This window comes from Etheostoma cragini, chromosome 2 (assembly GCF_013103735.1).
Source record: "Etheostoma cragini isolate CJK2018 chromosome 2, CSU_Ecrag_1.0, whole genome shotgun sequence".
Taxonomy (NCBI): domain Eukaryota; kingdom Metazoa; phylum Chordata; class Actinopteri; order Perciformes; family Percidae; genus Etheostoma; species Etheostoma cragini.
The window spans coordinates 24726606-24741729 of record NC_048408.1 but is presented as its reverse complement, the minus strand read 5'-3'; the positions used below and the strand labels follow the sequence as shown (position 1 = coordinate 24741729).

The window sequence follows — 15124 nt, the reverse complement described above, 5'->3', positions numbered from 1 at the left end:
AGATTTCTCAGTTCTGCAGGTAAAAAACAGTCAATGCAAAAAGTTATTCCCTTTGTGATAATGCCTGGCAGAAACAAGCGTACATTACATTATCAACATAAAAGTATGGGTGTAAAGCCATCAGATGCCTGCTGTAAAACTTAATTACAGGGCATAGACAAAGATTCATAATTTTTTCTTTTTTTTTTAAATAAACCTCAATTTTCCTAGCTTTAAGGTTGAAAAATAATCTTATTCCATTCACACACTGTAAAATATCCAATATCAAGACTGCATGATTTGTATGGCTGCACCATTGCATTAAAAGGAAATACTCGTCTTGTGCATCATTTCTGTGCAAATTTGAATGTCTTAAGTTTTACATCCCCTCCGTCTCTGGGGATGAATCAAACAAAGCAGCAGGAACAGAACATCTCATGATGTCCTCAATACATTTAACAAAAACTGTCACAATGGATGAATATCTTGGCATGACTAGGCCCAGCAAAAGAGAAACATGGAGCAAGGGAGCAAGGATCAGAAGATACATGACACATCTTCTAAGAACATCTTCAAATAGCAACTAGCACAAACAGAAACTGCAGCTCATTCTCAGGTTGGAAAATGACACCTCATTTAAGCAACACTTCTCATTTTATCTTTAGAAACTTTTTCACACCACGTGGACCCTTAGTCAGGCTGTGTCCCACTGTTGTCGGTGTGTTTTCCAACCCACGGAGCCACTCTGTACATTTTAGCATCACCCACTCATCCACACCATGGTCCTCCTCCTCATACTCTACATCATCATACTTATGTTGCTCATTCAGAAGGGAGATTTTCACAATTGAGCTTATGTCTCCCAGTTCAGCATCACAGTTGTTTTTAGCAGTGACTCTGCTGTTTGGAGTGCTGCGTCTCTTTGTTTCTGGTGTATGGCATTTATAGATGTTTTCCCTCCTGCTTCTGGAGTCTGAGGTGCTTCCGGAAACGCCTCCACCACGTCCAGCATTTCTGGATGCTGAATGTTGATTTCTTTCATTGTTCCTCCGCTGCAGCAGCAGGACAGCCTCAGGTGTGAGAGTGAGTGTGAAACTGACCTCCTTGTGATGCCTGCCCCTCGTCTTCATCTCTGACTCAGTCTTCACAGAGCTCTGGCTCACATGTTTGTTCTTCTGCATTTTAGACAGGGACGCAGCCGAGCTGAAAGCTACAAAGCTGTCTGTTTGAAATGAATGCAGCAATTTCTCCCTTCTCTTTGCAAGCAACTCTGTCCCTGACACCCCTTTGGCGGTTGGCAGATGACTTCTGGGTTGGCTCTTCTTCCCCAGCTGTTTGAGGTTCAAAGCTTGTTGCTCCTTCACTGAGCTGCTGGCTTTGTCTTCTCTTCGGACCTTGGTCAAAGTAGTTGTAGAGGAAGTGTTGTTGATAGGTCTTTCCTTCCCGGTCAGTCCTGACACAGAGCCTGAAATGGACACCGGTGGAATGAATGGCATTTTTGCAACACAGGATCAAATAAGAGAGGAGTTCAGTTTTGCGGTTTAAGTGCTGGAAAAAAGAAGAGGCCACTAAGGAGGAAACTGATTGACTGGGGAAGGTGAGATCCTCTGGTGCATCCTCGGCCATGCAGGACTCAGCAGTCAGCGTGTCGGTGCTGGGATCCACCAGTGTTCATCTACCCTGGAAGAGCAGACAGGCTGACAGGGTCTTGTACCGGCGCACCAGGAGGGTGTGGCATGGTATGCTAAAAAAGGCGTGTATAAAGGGTTTTGCTGCATCTCAAGTGCTTATCACTCAGAGGCTCAGGGATCTAAAATAAACCTAATCCTCTGGTGTCAAGTCAGTGAGGGCACGTTTACTACAGGTACACATGTAGGCTTAATCCACACATGATGTATTGATGACTAGAGTAGAAGTAAAGTGGAAATCTGTGTTGATTAGATAATTCTTTATTCATCCCACAATGGGGGAATTCACTTGTTACAACAGTTTTTCCACAAGAAAAAATTACCAGCAAACAAGCAAACATCAGGCAACAATGTGCAAAAAGTACTGAATGCGTGTAAAGTGGCATTTTATAAATGGTATTGTAAAGTGAGGTGTCCATAGTACAAAAATATTGCAATGTAAGTAAGCGACGCAAAATTAAATTGAATAATATGTAATTAAATATAGCAAAAGTAAGTAACCATAATGTAAATGATATTGAAGTGTGACCATAATATGAATAATGTTGAAAACGTAAGTACTCATAATGGGAAAAATATAAACAGATAATAAAAATATACAGAGAGCCATGGTGTGTGGTGGGTAATTGAAAACAGGTACAGAAAGTACAACATTATCAGGTGTTGTAGAGTCTGACAGCGGCTGGGATGAACGCCCTGGTACCTCTCCTTCTCACACCGTGGGTGTATCAGTCTGCTGCTGAAGGAGCTGCTCAGGGACCCACAGTGTCATATAGGGGGTGAGAGGTGTTGTTGCATCCCATCATGGGATGGCTGTCAGCTTAGCTAACATCCTTCTCTCCCCCACTTTCTCTATGAAGTCCAGAGAACAGTCCAGGACAGAGCTCGCTCTCCTGATCAGTCCATTAAGTCTGCTCCTGTCCCTGTCCAAGCTGCCCCCTCTCCAGTAGCATAAACAGCATAAAGAATGGCAGAGGCCACCACAGAGTCGGAAAAAGTCCCGAGGAGAGTCCTGCACACTCCAAAGGACCTAAGTCGGGCTGGTGGGCTGTTGGTCATTGAAAGTGGCAGGTTGAGGAGCGGAGTGGGAGGGGGAGCGTACTGGGCACTGCAGTTAAAACTGTAAAAACAAAAAACGTTGTTTTCGGACTCAAGAAGCTCGGGTCTGATGTGACAGCCAGCTGTTGGCAGCCAGTCTCTCAATAGAATCATGGACAAGTTTATTTCCTGAAATATGGTTTGTTTTCCGTTTGGACACATTGTCATCAGTATTAAAAAGGATAAAAAACATAAATTTTTCATGTTTGGATATTGTTTAAAACTGGGAAATTGAATAATTGAAAAAGTACATTGGCCCAATTACAGTAACTACATGAGAACCTTGAATGAAATGTAATTTGTGTTTGGCCGACATCATCAGTTTCTATCATGTAATGTCAAACAAGAGGCCAAGCAAGGGAGATTTTAAGCTTTGCATTTTAAATTTTACTATGGCATGATTTTTCCAAGTAGCATAGTAAAATAATGTTTTTAATTTGATCTTGCTTTGTTTTCTCTTTGGACTTTTAATTTGAATTATGATTAAATATATCTTCCATACTGGGGGACCACAGGCAGGTTGGGGGAAGGTATATTAATTTAAAAATAAACTCAAAGTGAAAGTTTCCTGTCATGGGACCTTTAAGCATGAAAGTTCATTCTTGAATATAGTATTTTGACAATTGAAAAATAATTCCAGGTCCAGCTTTTAACACAACATTGACCTTCATCTCCTGGTCATTATCAACAGTTGGAAAAGCTAAGAAGGGAATCCTAAAGTTTTCTCTTTCTTTTTTGTTAATATGAATCTGCAATTATTTTTTATTTGGAGCAAACGTTTGGCATTGATCTAGTGTGCTTTCTGTTATACAATAGAAAACGTGAAAAAGTGTGCCACAGAAAACATTTATTTGTTACAAAACATGATTAAATGTAGTCAAAAATATCTAAAGTCTACATAATACACGTAATATATAGGCCTATATACGGACAGGAACCAACATGTCTTATCCTCATATTCTAAACATTTAAACTTATAAATCTATATATTTTAAGTTATGCTGAGTGACCTTCAGACAGGTATACATATTTAGTATTGCAATTGAACTCCTGTTAAGACCAAAAAACGTATTAGCCATCACATTAGCCTGCTGGTAGTTGTAAGTGTTAGAAGCTGGTGTGTTCATGCACAGCATGTCCTTCTTTGTACATGGAGGACCCGTCGACAGTGGGGACAAGTGTGATAGGCATCTTTAAAATAGTTAACAAAAAATGGAATCAGGCAGCATCCAAGCACCAACCTGTGAGACAGAAATTCAACATTGGTCTGTGTCTTTTGAAGGTGTTATTGATGCTGGGTAAAAAATGACCAAATGTAGGTATTTTAATGAGTCCCTCCTCACCCGCACAACACAAACACAAGACACATGAGCCACGCCAGCCTCCCGACTTTGTAGGTGACGTGCGTGGTGACCCAAGTCTGACAAGAGGGGCATGTTGTCCGAGCTGGACAGCGATACAGTTCTGTTTCATAGCTCACAAAATTCAGCTTGGGAGTAGATTGAGGGAGAGCAGATACTAAAGAAAAGACATGGGGGGGGGACGAAAAGGAATGCTTATTTTCTCACAACTGAACTTAAAGACACACTACAAGTCTTTAACATTATCTGATCAGTGCTGTTTAACAGGTTGGATTAGCACATTATCATCCCAAAACAAAATGTGTGTAAATTTTACTTGGGCCTTGAATTGCAAAAGAAAAAGTGGTCCTTAAAATGTTCCTGCATAATTGTTGCATGTCATCCTATTTCATGTCAAAAACAAAACTAATGGAATTAAGTAAGTGAATTTACTCTCATGATTCACACACTTGTCATAGTTTTGGACAAAACAATTTTTAGTTATTTATCAATTAAAAGACAGACTCTACAATCAACACTTTCCAACTTAACTGAATCTAAAAAGAGAACATCACTACTCTACACATTCAAAATGGAGGCAGATGTTAGGTGACCATGTACCTGTTAGAGATGAGAGTGTTTGGGTGGAGCCAAGTCCAGGAGAAAAGGAGAATTGAGGGGGTGGTGGAGGGCTGGAAGGTGAGTACAAATGGTAGATCCTCCCAACTTTCCCAGTTTGACTTTCATCTGAACAAAGACATACACACAAGTTGTTTTCAACCATAAACTGAACTGAACTGAACTGTAAATTGAGAGGGTATTTTACCTTGTAAGAAGTACGGTGAAGGTGAAGGCAACTGCTCATCTACTTTTAATGATTCCATTTAACAATTTGATGATGCGCCACAGAAAATGAAAGAGAGAATCTGAATCTGCATGTGTTTTGGTGTTTGCAACCAGCAGCAGTCAACCTGGAGGTCTACCAGGTGCAGCGGAGAGGTACTAATTAAAAACTCCTCTGATTGGTTTACGAACCTTTTACCCACAAGGCAATAGCAGGATAACTTTAAAATGAATCTGAAGCAATTTGGAGGATGTGGTTTTTTATAGGTTGCACAATACAGCTATGATTTCTGTTCACTGCAGAAATAATGGAGATTTCTTGCCTGTAATTTAGAGGCCTCAAAAAAAACTTCACTTCCTTGGATATTAAAAGGTTTAGAGTGTTAAGTCAACACTACTCTTAAAATGTTCTTCCTATAAAAATCCTTACCCCAGTATGATTATTAGTGTTTGACTACACTGCATGATTACTATGAAAAAACTGGCCACACAATGAGCTGGTTGGGAGATGACATAAGTTTAAAACACAATTTGTCCATGGATTTAGTTTGTGAAAAACTGATCATGATGAACTCTTAAGCAGAAATAAGTGACATTATTGTCAGAATGATGCAGAGATCGTACTCTTATTTGCAGTTTATTAAAAATGTTTTTGATCATTGGTGTTTTATACAGGCCTATATATACCAATTTCCTCTTGTGTACACAATATTTCTGTCTATTCCCTACATTTAATTGTTTAGCTTTTTTGTCCTCGTTAGCTGCTATGTATATTTCTGTGTAAGTATTTTGAGGGAAATGCAAGAACAAGAGTCAAATTACAGTACTTGTATGTGCACAACTGTTTGGCCATTTGGGCTGATTCTGAGTATTTCAAAGTTAAAATATTACATAAATCTATTTTATTAATTTTGACGTATTGCTCAATGTAAGCACAAATGCAGTATCACCTTAAAACTAGACTAGACTGGGACCTTTTTCAAAAAAGGACCTGAAGATCAAGTGGCCTAATGCATATTCTCAATATGGGGCCTTCATTGTTCCTGGGAATTTGGAATTATTTTATTTAACTCAGTTCATAAAAGACTGAAACTGTCTCACTGTGGGTCAGCCATATAGCCACTTTCCGGTTGAATTGTGTGGGAGAGTTGTCCACATGCACTGGATGGTGGAGTTCTGTTTTGTAACCGGTTAGGCCACTTTGGATGTTTCCATGTGAACCACTAGAGGAGCTCTTTTGCACTCGTCTCAGTTTGTGTGTGAGCCCTCAATGTGAACGAGGTTTTTCAGTTGAATGTAACACAGCTAACGTGATGAGGCTAAGCTAGCTGTCAGCCAGGCATCCACAGGTTTTGCTGCAGAGTTACCGGATGCTCCCGGTGTCGTATCCTACTGACCGTCTTGACATTCCGTCAACATTCCTGGACGAATTCGTGTCGACTGACCAGAGTCCGCGAATTCAGGTCCACTCCCAATTTAACCTTTCCCCGCTAGCGTAACGTAGCTTGCCGGCTAACTGAGAGTGCACACCCGAAGAACCGGACTTACGAGGTAACGTTAAGTTAGCAGGTGGACTACGGCTAATGGTGTAGCTATCATCGGGAGGAAAGGCATCTCCTCCCAAGAAAAACCGGGGTCCGACATAGAAAAGGGAGGCCGTCTGGTAAACGTGTGGATACACGTTTAAATATTTCTCAAAATCGCCAACCTGGCTGCTAACATTAGGCCTATTTAACACCGGTGAAAAGTAAGCTAACAGTTAGCAATTGTATTAACTTGCTAGTAATGTTTTGCTGTTAACGATTTACCGAGTGAGGCAACTAAGCTAGCTAACGTTAACAATAGCTAGCTAGTCATGGCAATTTAAAGTATCTAGATAAGCAACTTTTGTTCATAAAAGGGTTTAACTTGGCATGCCATAGTAAATCAAATTGAGGCTATGGTAAAAGTTAGCTGGCTATCTTTAGCTTGGTAGTATTATTTTAGCTAATATTGGCCAGTCTTTCAATGTTTTGACTGATTGGGCTTAACATTAGCTACCCAAGCTAACGAATGGAATCCAAGGAACCTTGTAATAAAGTTAACAGTTGTTCGACTTGAGAAGTCATCAAACAGAATTTGTTTACACTCTGTCATAAGTGAGCTTTAAAGTCGGTAGAAGTAAAGTTCAGCTGTTGGCTCAGGATTTGTTTGATGGCAAACGTTAGTGGCAAAACTAAGTTTTGCTGTGTGACTTCGCAGAGTTCCACTTAAGGACCACACCCAGACAAGATGTCCCTTCATCAGTTTCTGTTGGAACCCATCACCTGCCATGCGTGGAACCGCGACAGGACACGTAAGACTCAACTATTTCCTCTTTTGTTTTGAGTGTATCACTAACATTACCAACTTGTACACTGCATATCTGTTATGGGTGAAGGCATTGAAAACAAATGACAATAGCATATTTTTATTTCAAAAGGAATGCAACGCCAGGCAAAAATATATCATTGTCTCACTGTTTGTTTTCAGGATTTGGGAACTTTTACATTGATTAGTCCAGCGTGGTATATGGCAGATACCAGACACTGGCTTAGCTTGTTTGTTATCTGTACTTTATGTTAACCTGCTGGTTTTTCCCTTGCAGAAATAGCCATCAGTCCAAATAACCATGAAGTCCATATTTACAAGAAGAGTGGCAACCAGTGGGTTAAGACCCATGAGCTGAAGGAGCACAATGGACACATAACAGGTATTTAATCAGACTGCATTAGACTTGTATTCCTGTGAGTAACCCACAAACCAGTGTTTCTATAACTATCATTAACACGAGCTGGCACATGTCTGATTCAGAATAATTTATGTATAGGAGATGCTGTCATAAATTACCTCACTATTTGCTGCAAAAATCAGTCTGTAATTACATAATCTGTCATTGTTGTTGTGTAGGTATTGACTGGGCTCCCAAAAGTGACCGTATAGTGACATGTGGAGCAGACCGTAATGCCTATGTGTGGTCCCAGAAGGAAGGGGTATGGAAGCCAACACTGGTCATCCTCAGGATCAACCGAGCTGCCACATTCGTCAAGTGGTCTCCACTGGAGAACAAGTTTGCAGTTGGAAGTGGTGCTCGACTCATCTCTGTCTGCTACTTTGAGTCTGAGAATGACTGGTAAGACAGTTTGTATAATCGTAACATTTTACTAAAATTAAATACAAAAATAGACACAAGATTATGGCCAAATTGATATTTTGGATACTTAATGTTGTGATTGGGAGAATTAATCAGTTATTTTTGCAATTTAACATATAGCGTTTTGTCACTTCCAGCCACATGAACTAAAAATGTATTACTTTGGGACACGGCAATAAGCCTAAGGCAGATGTATTGCTGAATCTATACCTCACCTGGTTTTAAACCAAAGCACTACATTTCCAAATGACTGATAAAGAGCCACTCCGACGCTTGAAAGGTTCTCCTTTCCAGCACTGCGTCAGTCAGTTGTGATTCAGTTTTTCCAAGTGTCTCACCGTCTGTCAAACCATGGCTGCCTGTTTCTTCATCTTCATTTTTTGTTTTGGTCACAAGGATGGTTGTATTAATTTGACAGTAGACAATGACACTAAAAGTTTTGCAGAACTAAATTCACAATGTATTGCTGTCTCCCATTTGAAACATAACATTGGTATATCAGAGTTGCTGAAGTCTTTTCACGTTCCATATTCAAGATGTCTGTGCTTTTTCAAATGCTTCAGGTGGGTGAGCAAGCACATCAAAAAGCCAGTACGTTCCACCATCCTCAGTCTGGACTGGCATCCCAACAACATCCTGCTGGCTGCTGGATCCTGTGACTTCAAATGCAGGTGAATGTCGTAAATAGTGAAAAAATCTTATGGGACGAAATGAGGATGAAATTATTGGAAACCAGGTTTTTGCTTGTATTCTCCCAACCCCTCCCTCTCTGGTCTCTAGAGTATTCTCAGCCTACATTAAGGAGGTGGAAGAGAAACCAGGCCCCACACCCTGGGGCAGCAAGATGCCATTTGGCGCTGTGCTAGCAGAATTTGGAGGAGCGGGTCTGTATCTGTTTTTATAAAAAAGAAGTCGTCTTATGACTTGCAGTAACCCTTTGAACTAAACCAGATCTGCATTTTTTACCCACATTGTCAGGTGGAGGGGGTTGGGTCCACTCCGTCTCTTTCTCAGCCTCTGGTAATCGCCTGGCCTGGGTCAGCCATGATAGCACTGTCACTGTGGTGGACAGCTCCAAGACTGCCAGGTATATTCATTTCCACCCATCGAGTGGTCTTGTTTATGTTTTTGTAACCAGGAGGTTTCTCAAATTAAACATGCCCTGTGGAGTTTTCATGTAAACAGACAAATGTCATGTTTACATTCAGTTATACTCAACAAAACACATTGTGTGTATGCTTGAGGCCTTGCAAGTGTGTTGAGTGGAGTAGTAGAGAGTAGCTTGCAGTCTTCTTTCCCACTGCCTTTGATGGTGCATTGCTGCATTTCCCTTTGTGTGTTGCCGCCACCTTTTGATCAGCGCAAAAGTGTAAAACTATCTGCAGGACTGTGCTTCGTTGAGTCTACAATTAGGTACAATTTGCCATGTTTTGTTAAATGTTTCAATGGGTGAAAATGCCAAAATGATGGACATGAGTCAAGACTGAGTGAGAAGTTTCAGCTACTAATGCAAGAGCAAGTAGATGATTTAGAACTGTACCTGTTACCTTTTTGTTTCATTTTTACAGCTGTTAAAAACAGAAAAGCAGATCAAAAGTTCATCCTCTAAACCAAAAAGTGAGATGGGATGGAGAGCTTTCTCTTTCCAAACAACAGATGTGTATCAATGGGGAGATGTATGCATACTATTAAAATCTCCCACACATTCATCATGTCTAAAAAGCAATCAGTCACATATAACATTTACAAAATGAATGTGCTGTTATTTCTCTCGCTACATGAGCATACATTTTGGTATATTCTCTATTATTGGCCACGGTGCGTGTACCATGATTTTTGGTTCTCAGGACCAATAAGGTGAGAAACATAAACAACCACTTACATAATGACAAGGCAATGAATTGCAGGTAGAGCTGGACGATATAGAGAAAATCAAATGTCACGATATTCTTGACCAAATACCTCAATGTAGATATTGCGACGATAATGTATGGTTTGTGATAAATATTCTCCAGAAATGATTTAATGACTTGGTGGGTAAAAGTAAATAACAGAACAGCTAGAACAGTCTGGTAAGTTCAGAAAATTACATCCCTTTACTGTAATGCAGCCTGTAAAGACCAGACCTACTATGTTACGATATATCCAAAATCTAAGATGAACATCGATACATTGCCCAGCCCTAATTGGAGGTGACATAAATTGAGAGGGCTGTGATTGCAACATGACATCATGACTTTGCGTAAGCATCCATGCTGGCTTTCATAAGGCAAGTGGCTTTTCTGTACGCATTTTAAGTTATATGCGTGTTTATGTACGCTGTATACAGCGGGTGTAAACATACACTTGCCTTGTTCTTGTGAGAAGAAAGCGACGGTTGAGTTTTGGAAACTTGACATACGGGTTGGGTTTAGGAAACAAAGAATGGTTGGCTTTAGTAAAGAAACAAACAAAAAAAGTGTAAGTCAATGGAGGCCAAACAACGATGATAAACTTGCTGAAAGCGAGTATGCGTCTTGATAACATGCCAAGAATGGCATACGAATTTACTTGTCATACATATGCCGTTTCATGAGATCAGTCTGGTGATTGAGACTGTGTGCAAATAATGTCAACACCCTCTGTCTGGAAACAGACTGCAGCCATCAAAGCCCAGTTTTTGTTTTTTTAATCACTAATCCGCAATTTCTGTGACAGCATAACAAACGTGTTTTTAGTTTGCTGTTTAATGTTTTTTAAGTACAATAAAACCAATTGGCTCTCAAGATGATAATTATCTGCGTGTGTTTAGTCCCTCACAGCTGAAGACGGAGTTCCTTCCTCTCCTCAGTGTCATTTTTGTTTCAGAGAACAGTCTAGTAGCCGCGGTAAGAATAAATATACACATGACATACTGTATTTCCATGCATTAACATACAGTAAAGAATGCCATTTTCAATCTGTTGTCTGTGTCTTCAGGGCCACGATTGTTGCCCCATGCTGTTCCGTTGCGACGATGGTGGAGCGCTGACATTTGTGTCCAAGCTTGACCTTCCCAAGCAGAGTATCCAGAGGAACATCTCTGCCATGGAGCGCTTCAGGAACATGGACAAAAGAGCCACCACAGAGGACCGCAACACTGCCCTGGACACACTGCACCAGAACAGCATCACGTAAGTCAAGCTCACTGGGATTAATAAAGGCCACGCCGTAGAATTTACCTTAAAACACTTTCACAACATTTATCATTTTTAGGTTTAGACACTCTCAGATGTCAAAAATGTTCAATATAAGTAATTCAAAGATGGAGTTTTTAGTTTCCCGGGTTTTCACAATTGAATCGGTGTGTTTTCTTTTCCATCAAGGATCAGTACTTTGTCCAAACATCACACTCTTATCTTGGCAATACAAGGAAATCCATCATTATGTTATTCTGTCTTATAACTTCTTTACCCCTTTAAAAATGTAATTATGTATCTACACGTCTGGTCCTCAGCCAAGTGTCCATCTATGAAGGAGATAAAAGGGATTGTCGCAAGTTCTGCACCACAGGCATCGATGGAGCAATGACCATTTGGGACTTCAAGGTACAAAACATACTCACACACATTTCAGAGATTAATTTTCTCAAATCTCCCAGCTCTAACTCTCTCTTGTTTTTCTGTGTTTACCTCCACAGAGTCTAGAAGCTTCTATCCAGGGTCTCCGTATCATGTGAAGAAATCTTATAAATGAATGAAGAAACGCAGCAGGCCTCACTTCTCCCCCTCCTCCCCCTTCTTCTCCTCTTTCCACCTCACCCCCTCTCTGCTCCCGCAACACAGCCAGTAACACATAACTGACCGCCTAATCGAGGGTCTGCTGAAGCACTGATCAGACCATAACACACTCTTGTGGGTGTGTGCAAACACTCTCTTTCTCTCACACACACACACACACACACACACTAAAGTACATGCATACACTACACACGCACACATTGAGCTGACGTATGACATCACTGTTGATTTTTTTTTTCTTCTTCTTTTTTTTTTTTAAATGAAGGTTAACCAGGTGTCAAAGTGGGAAGCTCCTCTGACACGTATTGTGACGTGAAAAGTGTGTTTTTATGTTCTCTAACCTCCTGTACCAAAAGTTGAACTTGGAAAAAGGTGCGTTTTATCCCAAAGTCAGACTGTATGTTACCAGATCAACCTTAACATGATCTCTGAATATTAATGTTTAGTAGAACGGAGGACGTGATGCTTTACTTCCTGGAGTCAAGTTAATATTCTCCAGTAGGTGGAGTCATTGTTCAGATTAGGCCCCGGGTTATTGATATTCTGAGGTCATGTTGCTGGTTGGCTGTACAGAATCTGATAGTGGAAAGAGAAAGCAGTTGTCTGACCTCTGTGTGGAGTCATGGCTGGCCAGCACTAGGCTCTGTAGCTACTACACTAAAACCACACAAGATGGAGGATTTCTATGTAACTGATCATGAGGTAGGCATGAAATAAAGATGTACATACAGTACACAACTCACTCGACTGTTCTCTTCCTTTGTCTTTGTATCTCACAGACCAGATCAATTTAGAGGATCTGCACTACTAGTTTTGTTTTCATTTTTTAACATCTGTATTACATGTTTGTGCTTGTTGGCTTAAACACTTAAAACACTGCAATAGCAGTAAGTGCAGGATATACGATGGTTCCATAAGTGAAGGACATGGATAAGTACTGAATAAATATAGAAATGAATACTATTATAAAAAGAATTTTACGGATAGATTTGTCCTATGAATATAATATATAGACAACTAGTATTGTGAACAAGGTTTAAAGCTGGATATGTGCTGAATATAATATACAGGTGGATATTACTATAAATAGAATTTTTACAGATACGTACAATGAACATAAACAGATGGTTGTTACTGTAACAGAGTTTACAGGTGAATATATATGTATGTATATGTATATATATATATATATATATATATATATATATATATATATATATATATATATATATATATATATATGTATATGTACATACGTACGTACGTATGTATGTATACACACACATGTCACGTCTTATGAACAATAATTTAAGAGTGAGACACATTGAGGACGCTGGCCTACGTGCGTTCATGGGTCACGTCACTTCATGTGGAAATCAGAGGTGGGGAAACTATGGCAAGCCCGTTGAACATTTAAAAGCTGGACTGGATATGTGGGGCTAGATCTTGCGGATCTTAACAGTCTCCGAGTTGTTGACGCGTTGTCCAAAACTGAAGTACAGGAACACGGCCGACCATCGTTCAAATGGGAGTCGTTAGAAACCTTTTCTGATTATAGAAAATTCACGCATCGCATGCATCTAATATATTTTGCCAACGTCCTCAACGTGCTATTCATTTCGGTTGAAGTCCATTGGTTTCTACAGAGTAACTTATGTTGATTATAAAAGTTGTGCTTGTGAGCCAGTAACAACTAAAAAAAAATCCAAGTCAATGTGGCCAATGCTTTGAGCTCTTGTACGAACTAGAGGACAGTAATGCGTATTGAAGGGCTAGGGGTGTACTTTGTGGCCTCCATTTCCTAGAGGAGTAAAGTTGTTGATGCTTTCGTAGAGAGCAGAAGCGATGCCACAGTGACAGAATGTATCGTGTTCATTTTACTAATACCCAGAGGCAAATATTACGCTTGTTAAACATAACGGAAAAATACTGGTTTGTAGAGTATTTATTTGTTGTGTTTTCAATAAATCATGCCTGGAAAAAAAAAAAAAAAAAAAAACTTTGTGGCCTCCATGTTTCCACACACCTGATGCTCTACGCCCAACAGTTGGTGGCAGTAATGCTAATATAACATAAAAGAAGAACACGTATCCCGACCATAACTTATTTAACTGTCTATGATCCCGACCATAGACTATTATTAATTAATATTAACAGTCTATGACCCCAGCCATAAACTGGCTGTCAGTCAGGCAAACAACGTAATCACGGGGGCGGCCCCTGATGTTCCCATATCCCCAGGTGGCAGGAAGAAGTACAAAGGGGATGACAGGCTGCGGCTGGAACTCGGCATGAGGCATTTTGTGTCAATGGAAATCGTAAGAAGAACTGGAAATTGTTTTAACATGACTTTAAAATCCACGCCCACCAAGCCAAAGTGCTTATGTTAACATTATAGCTCGTTCATGTTTTCTAATTGTGTCGCGAGGTAGCTGGGAGCTTCATGGGAAAAGCTAAAGTTTAATATCAGATCTGCCTTACAGCTGTCAGTTAGCTTGGACTTCATATATTAGCAACTAGCTCCATTACAACAGATGTGTTCTCAGTAACGTGACAATCTGCAAGAAACAAGTTGCTTTCAATTAAATAGTGACTTTGGCTTTAACACAGTTCGCATCGTTTACCTAGTTTATGACAAATTGTTTCCGCTGTGCTTTGTCATTGTGCTAACCGAGCACCGTTAGCCTTTCAATAATGCCGCTTCACTACACTTGTTGTGTAACGCTAATGTTTCATTAAAGATTTCTCTGTTGATTTGTGTTTGTCGCTGTGTGCTCTTATAGTGGGAGATGAGTGTAAACGAAGTTGCGTGCAGGACGCCTTCAAGGCTAGGCTAATGGTATTAGTCCCTCTAGTGGACAGAACCAGTCTCATGACAGTTGGTAACATGGTCACGTTAACGGGTATTGGAAAGCCGAAAATTCCTCTTCAGTTGAATTTGGAATGGTATTATAGATGAAGATTGACAGCTACATGCTGGTGGGAGGCTCTGTGAGGCTGTGCCTAAAACTAAATGCTAACATCAGCACTTTGCAGGTTATTTGGTCCATAAACCAAAGAATTGGTGGTGTTTCAATTTTAACTTCATGGTGGTGCAAGATGGATATGTGTCATGAATGTGACAAAAGTTCATGGTAATCCATCTGATCTTGGTTGAGATATTTCAGTTCGGACCAAAGTGGGTGACCAACGTTGCCATCCCTCCTAAAGTCATGTAGCTGGCATAGAAACAAAACAACAATTAGA

General features: G+C 40.2%; 3 protein-coding genes across 4 annotated transcripts; 1 reads left to right on the top strand and 2 right to left on the bottom strand.

Moving 5' to 3' along the window:
• Positions 1–264: 264 nt before the first annotated feature.
• LOC117953013 (proline-rich protein 18-like) lies at positions 265–1657 on the bottom strand. The gene has a single exon (XM_034885714.1). It carries the CDS (start codon positions 1473–1475, stop codon positions 630–632), a length of 846 nt encoding a protein of 281 aa, XP_034741605.1. The 5' UTR covers positions 1476–1657; the 3' UTR covers positions 265–629.
• Positions 1658–3701: 2044 nt separating this feature from the next.
• LOC117953052 (cell death-inducing p53-target protein 1-like) lies at positions 3702–5121 on the bottom strand. Its single transcript, XM_034885770.1, has 4 exons — positions 4932–5121; positions 4727–4852; positions 4109–4283; positions 3702–4006 (listed from the first exon to the last, which is right to left on the bottom strand). The coding sequence occupies exons 1-4, from the start codon at positions 4987–4989 to the stop codon at positions 3889–3891; spliced, it is 477 nt and encodes a 158-aa protein (XP_034741661.1). The 5' UTR covers positions 4990–5121; the 3' UTR covers positions 3702–3888.
• Positions 5122–6152: 1031 nt separating this feature from the next.
• Positions 6153–12620, top strand: arpc1a (actin related protein 2/3 complex, subunit 1A). Of its 2 annotated transcripts, none has more exons than XM_034885693.1 (11): positions 6153–6695; positions 7190–7283; positions 7575–7679; positions 7877–8099; positions 8684–8791; positions 8901–9004; positions 9099–9207; positions 10912–10987; positions 11079–11272; positions 11596–11686; positions 11779–12620. In XM_034885693.1, exons 2-11 carry the CDS (start codon positions 7220–7222, stop codon positions 11815–11817), a joined length of 1113 nt encoding a protein of 370 aa, XP_034741584.1. In that variant the 5' UTR covers positions 6153–6695; positions 7190–7219; the 3' UTR covers positions 11818–12620. The 2 variants fall into 2 exon arrangements, with proteins under 2 accessions (XP_034741584.1, XP_034741576.1); XM_034885685.1 differs by having other exon boundaries at positions 6179–6499.
• Positions 12621–15124: the final 2504 nt, after the last annotated feature.

What these genes read in the sequence shown, in the direction of transcription:
- LOC117953013 (XM_034885714.1), bottom strand. Translation starts at nt 1,475, where the DNA reads ATGCCATTCATTCCACCGGTGTCCATTTCAGGCTCTGTGTCAGGACTG.
- LOC117953052 (XM_034885770.1), bottom strand. Translation starts at nt 4,989, where the DNA reads ATGGAATCATTAAAAGTAGATGAGCAGTTGCCTTCACCTTCACCGTAC. An exon ending in AACACTCTCATCTCTAACAG is followed by an intron (nt 4,284 to 4,726) that starts GTACATGGTCAC and finishes TCTTTTCTTTAG; the next exon opens with TATCTGCTCTCCCTCAATCT. An exon ending in CTTGTGTTTGTGTTGTGCGG is followed by an intron (nt 4,007 to 4,108) that starts GTGAGGAGGGAC and finishes TCTGTCTCACAG; the next exon opens with GTTGGTGCTTGGATGCTGCC.
- arpc1a (XM_034885693.1), top strand. Translation starts at nt 7,220, where the DNA reads ATGTCCCTTCATCAGTTTCTGTTGGAACCCATCACCTGCCATGCGTGG. An exon ending in GTGGAACCGCGACAGGACAC is followed by an intron (nt 7,284 to 7,574) that starts GTAAGACTCAAC and finishes TTTCCCTTGCAG; the next exon opens with AAATAGCCATCAGTCCAAAT. An exon ending in TCCTGTGACTTCAAATGCAG is followed by an intron (nt 8,792 to 8,900) that starts GTGAATGTCGTA and finishes TCTGGTCTCTAG; the next exon opens with AGTATTCTCAGCCTACATTA.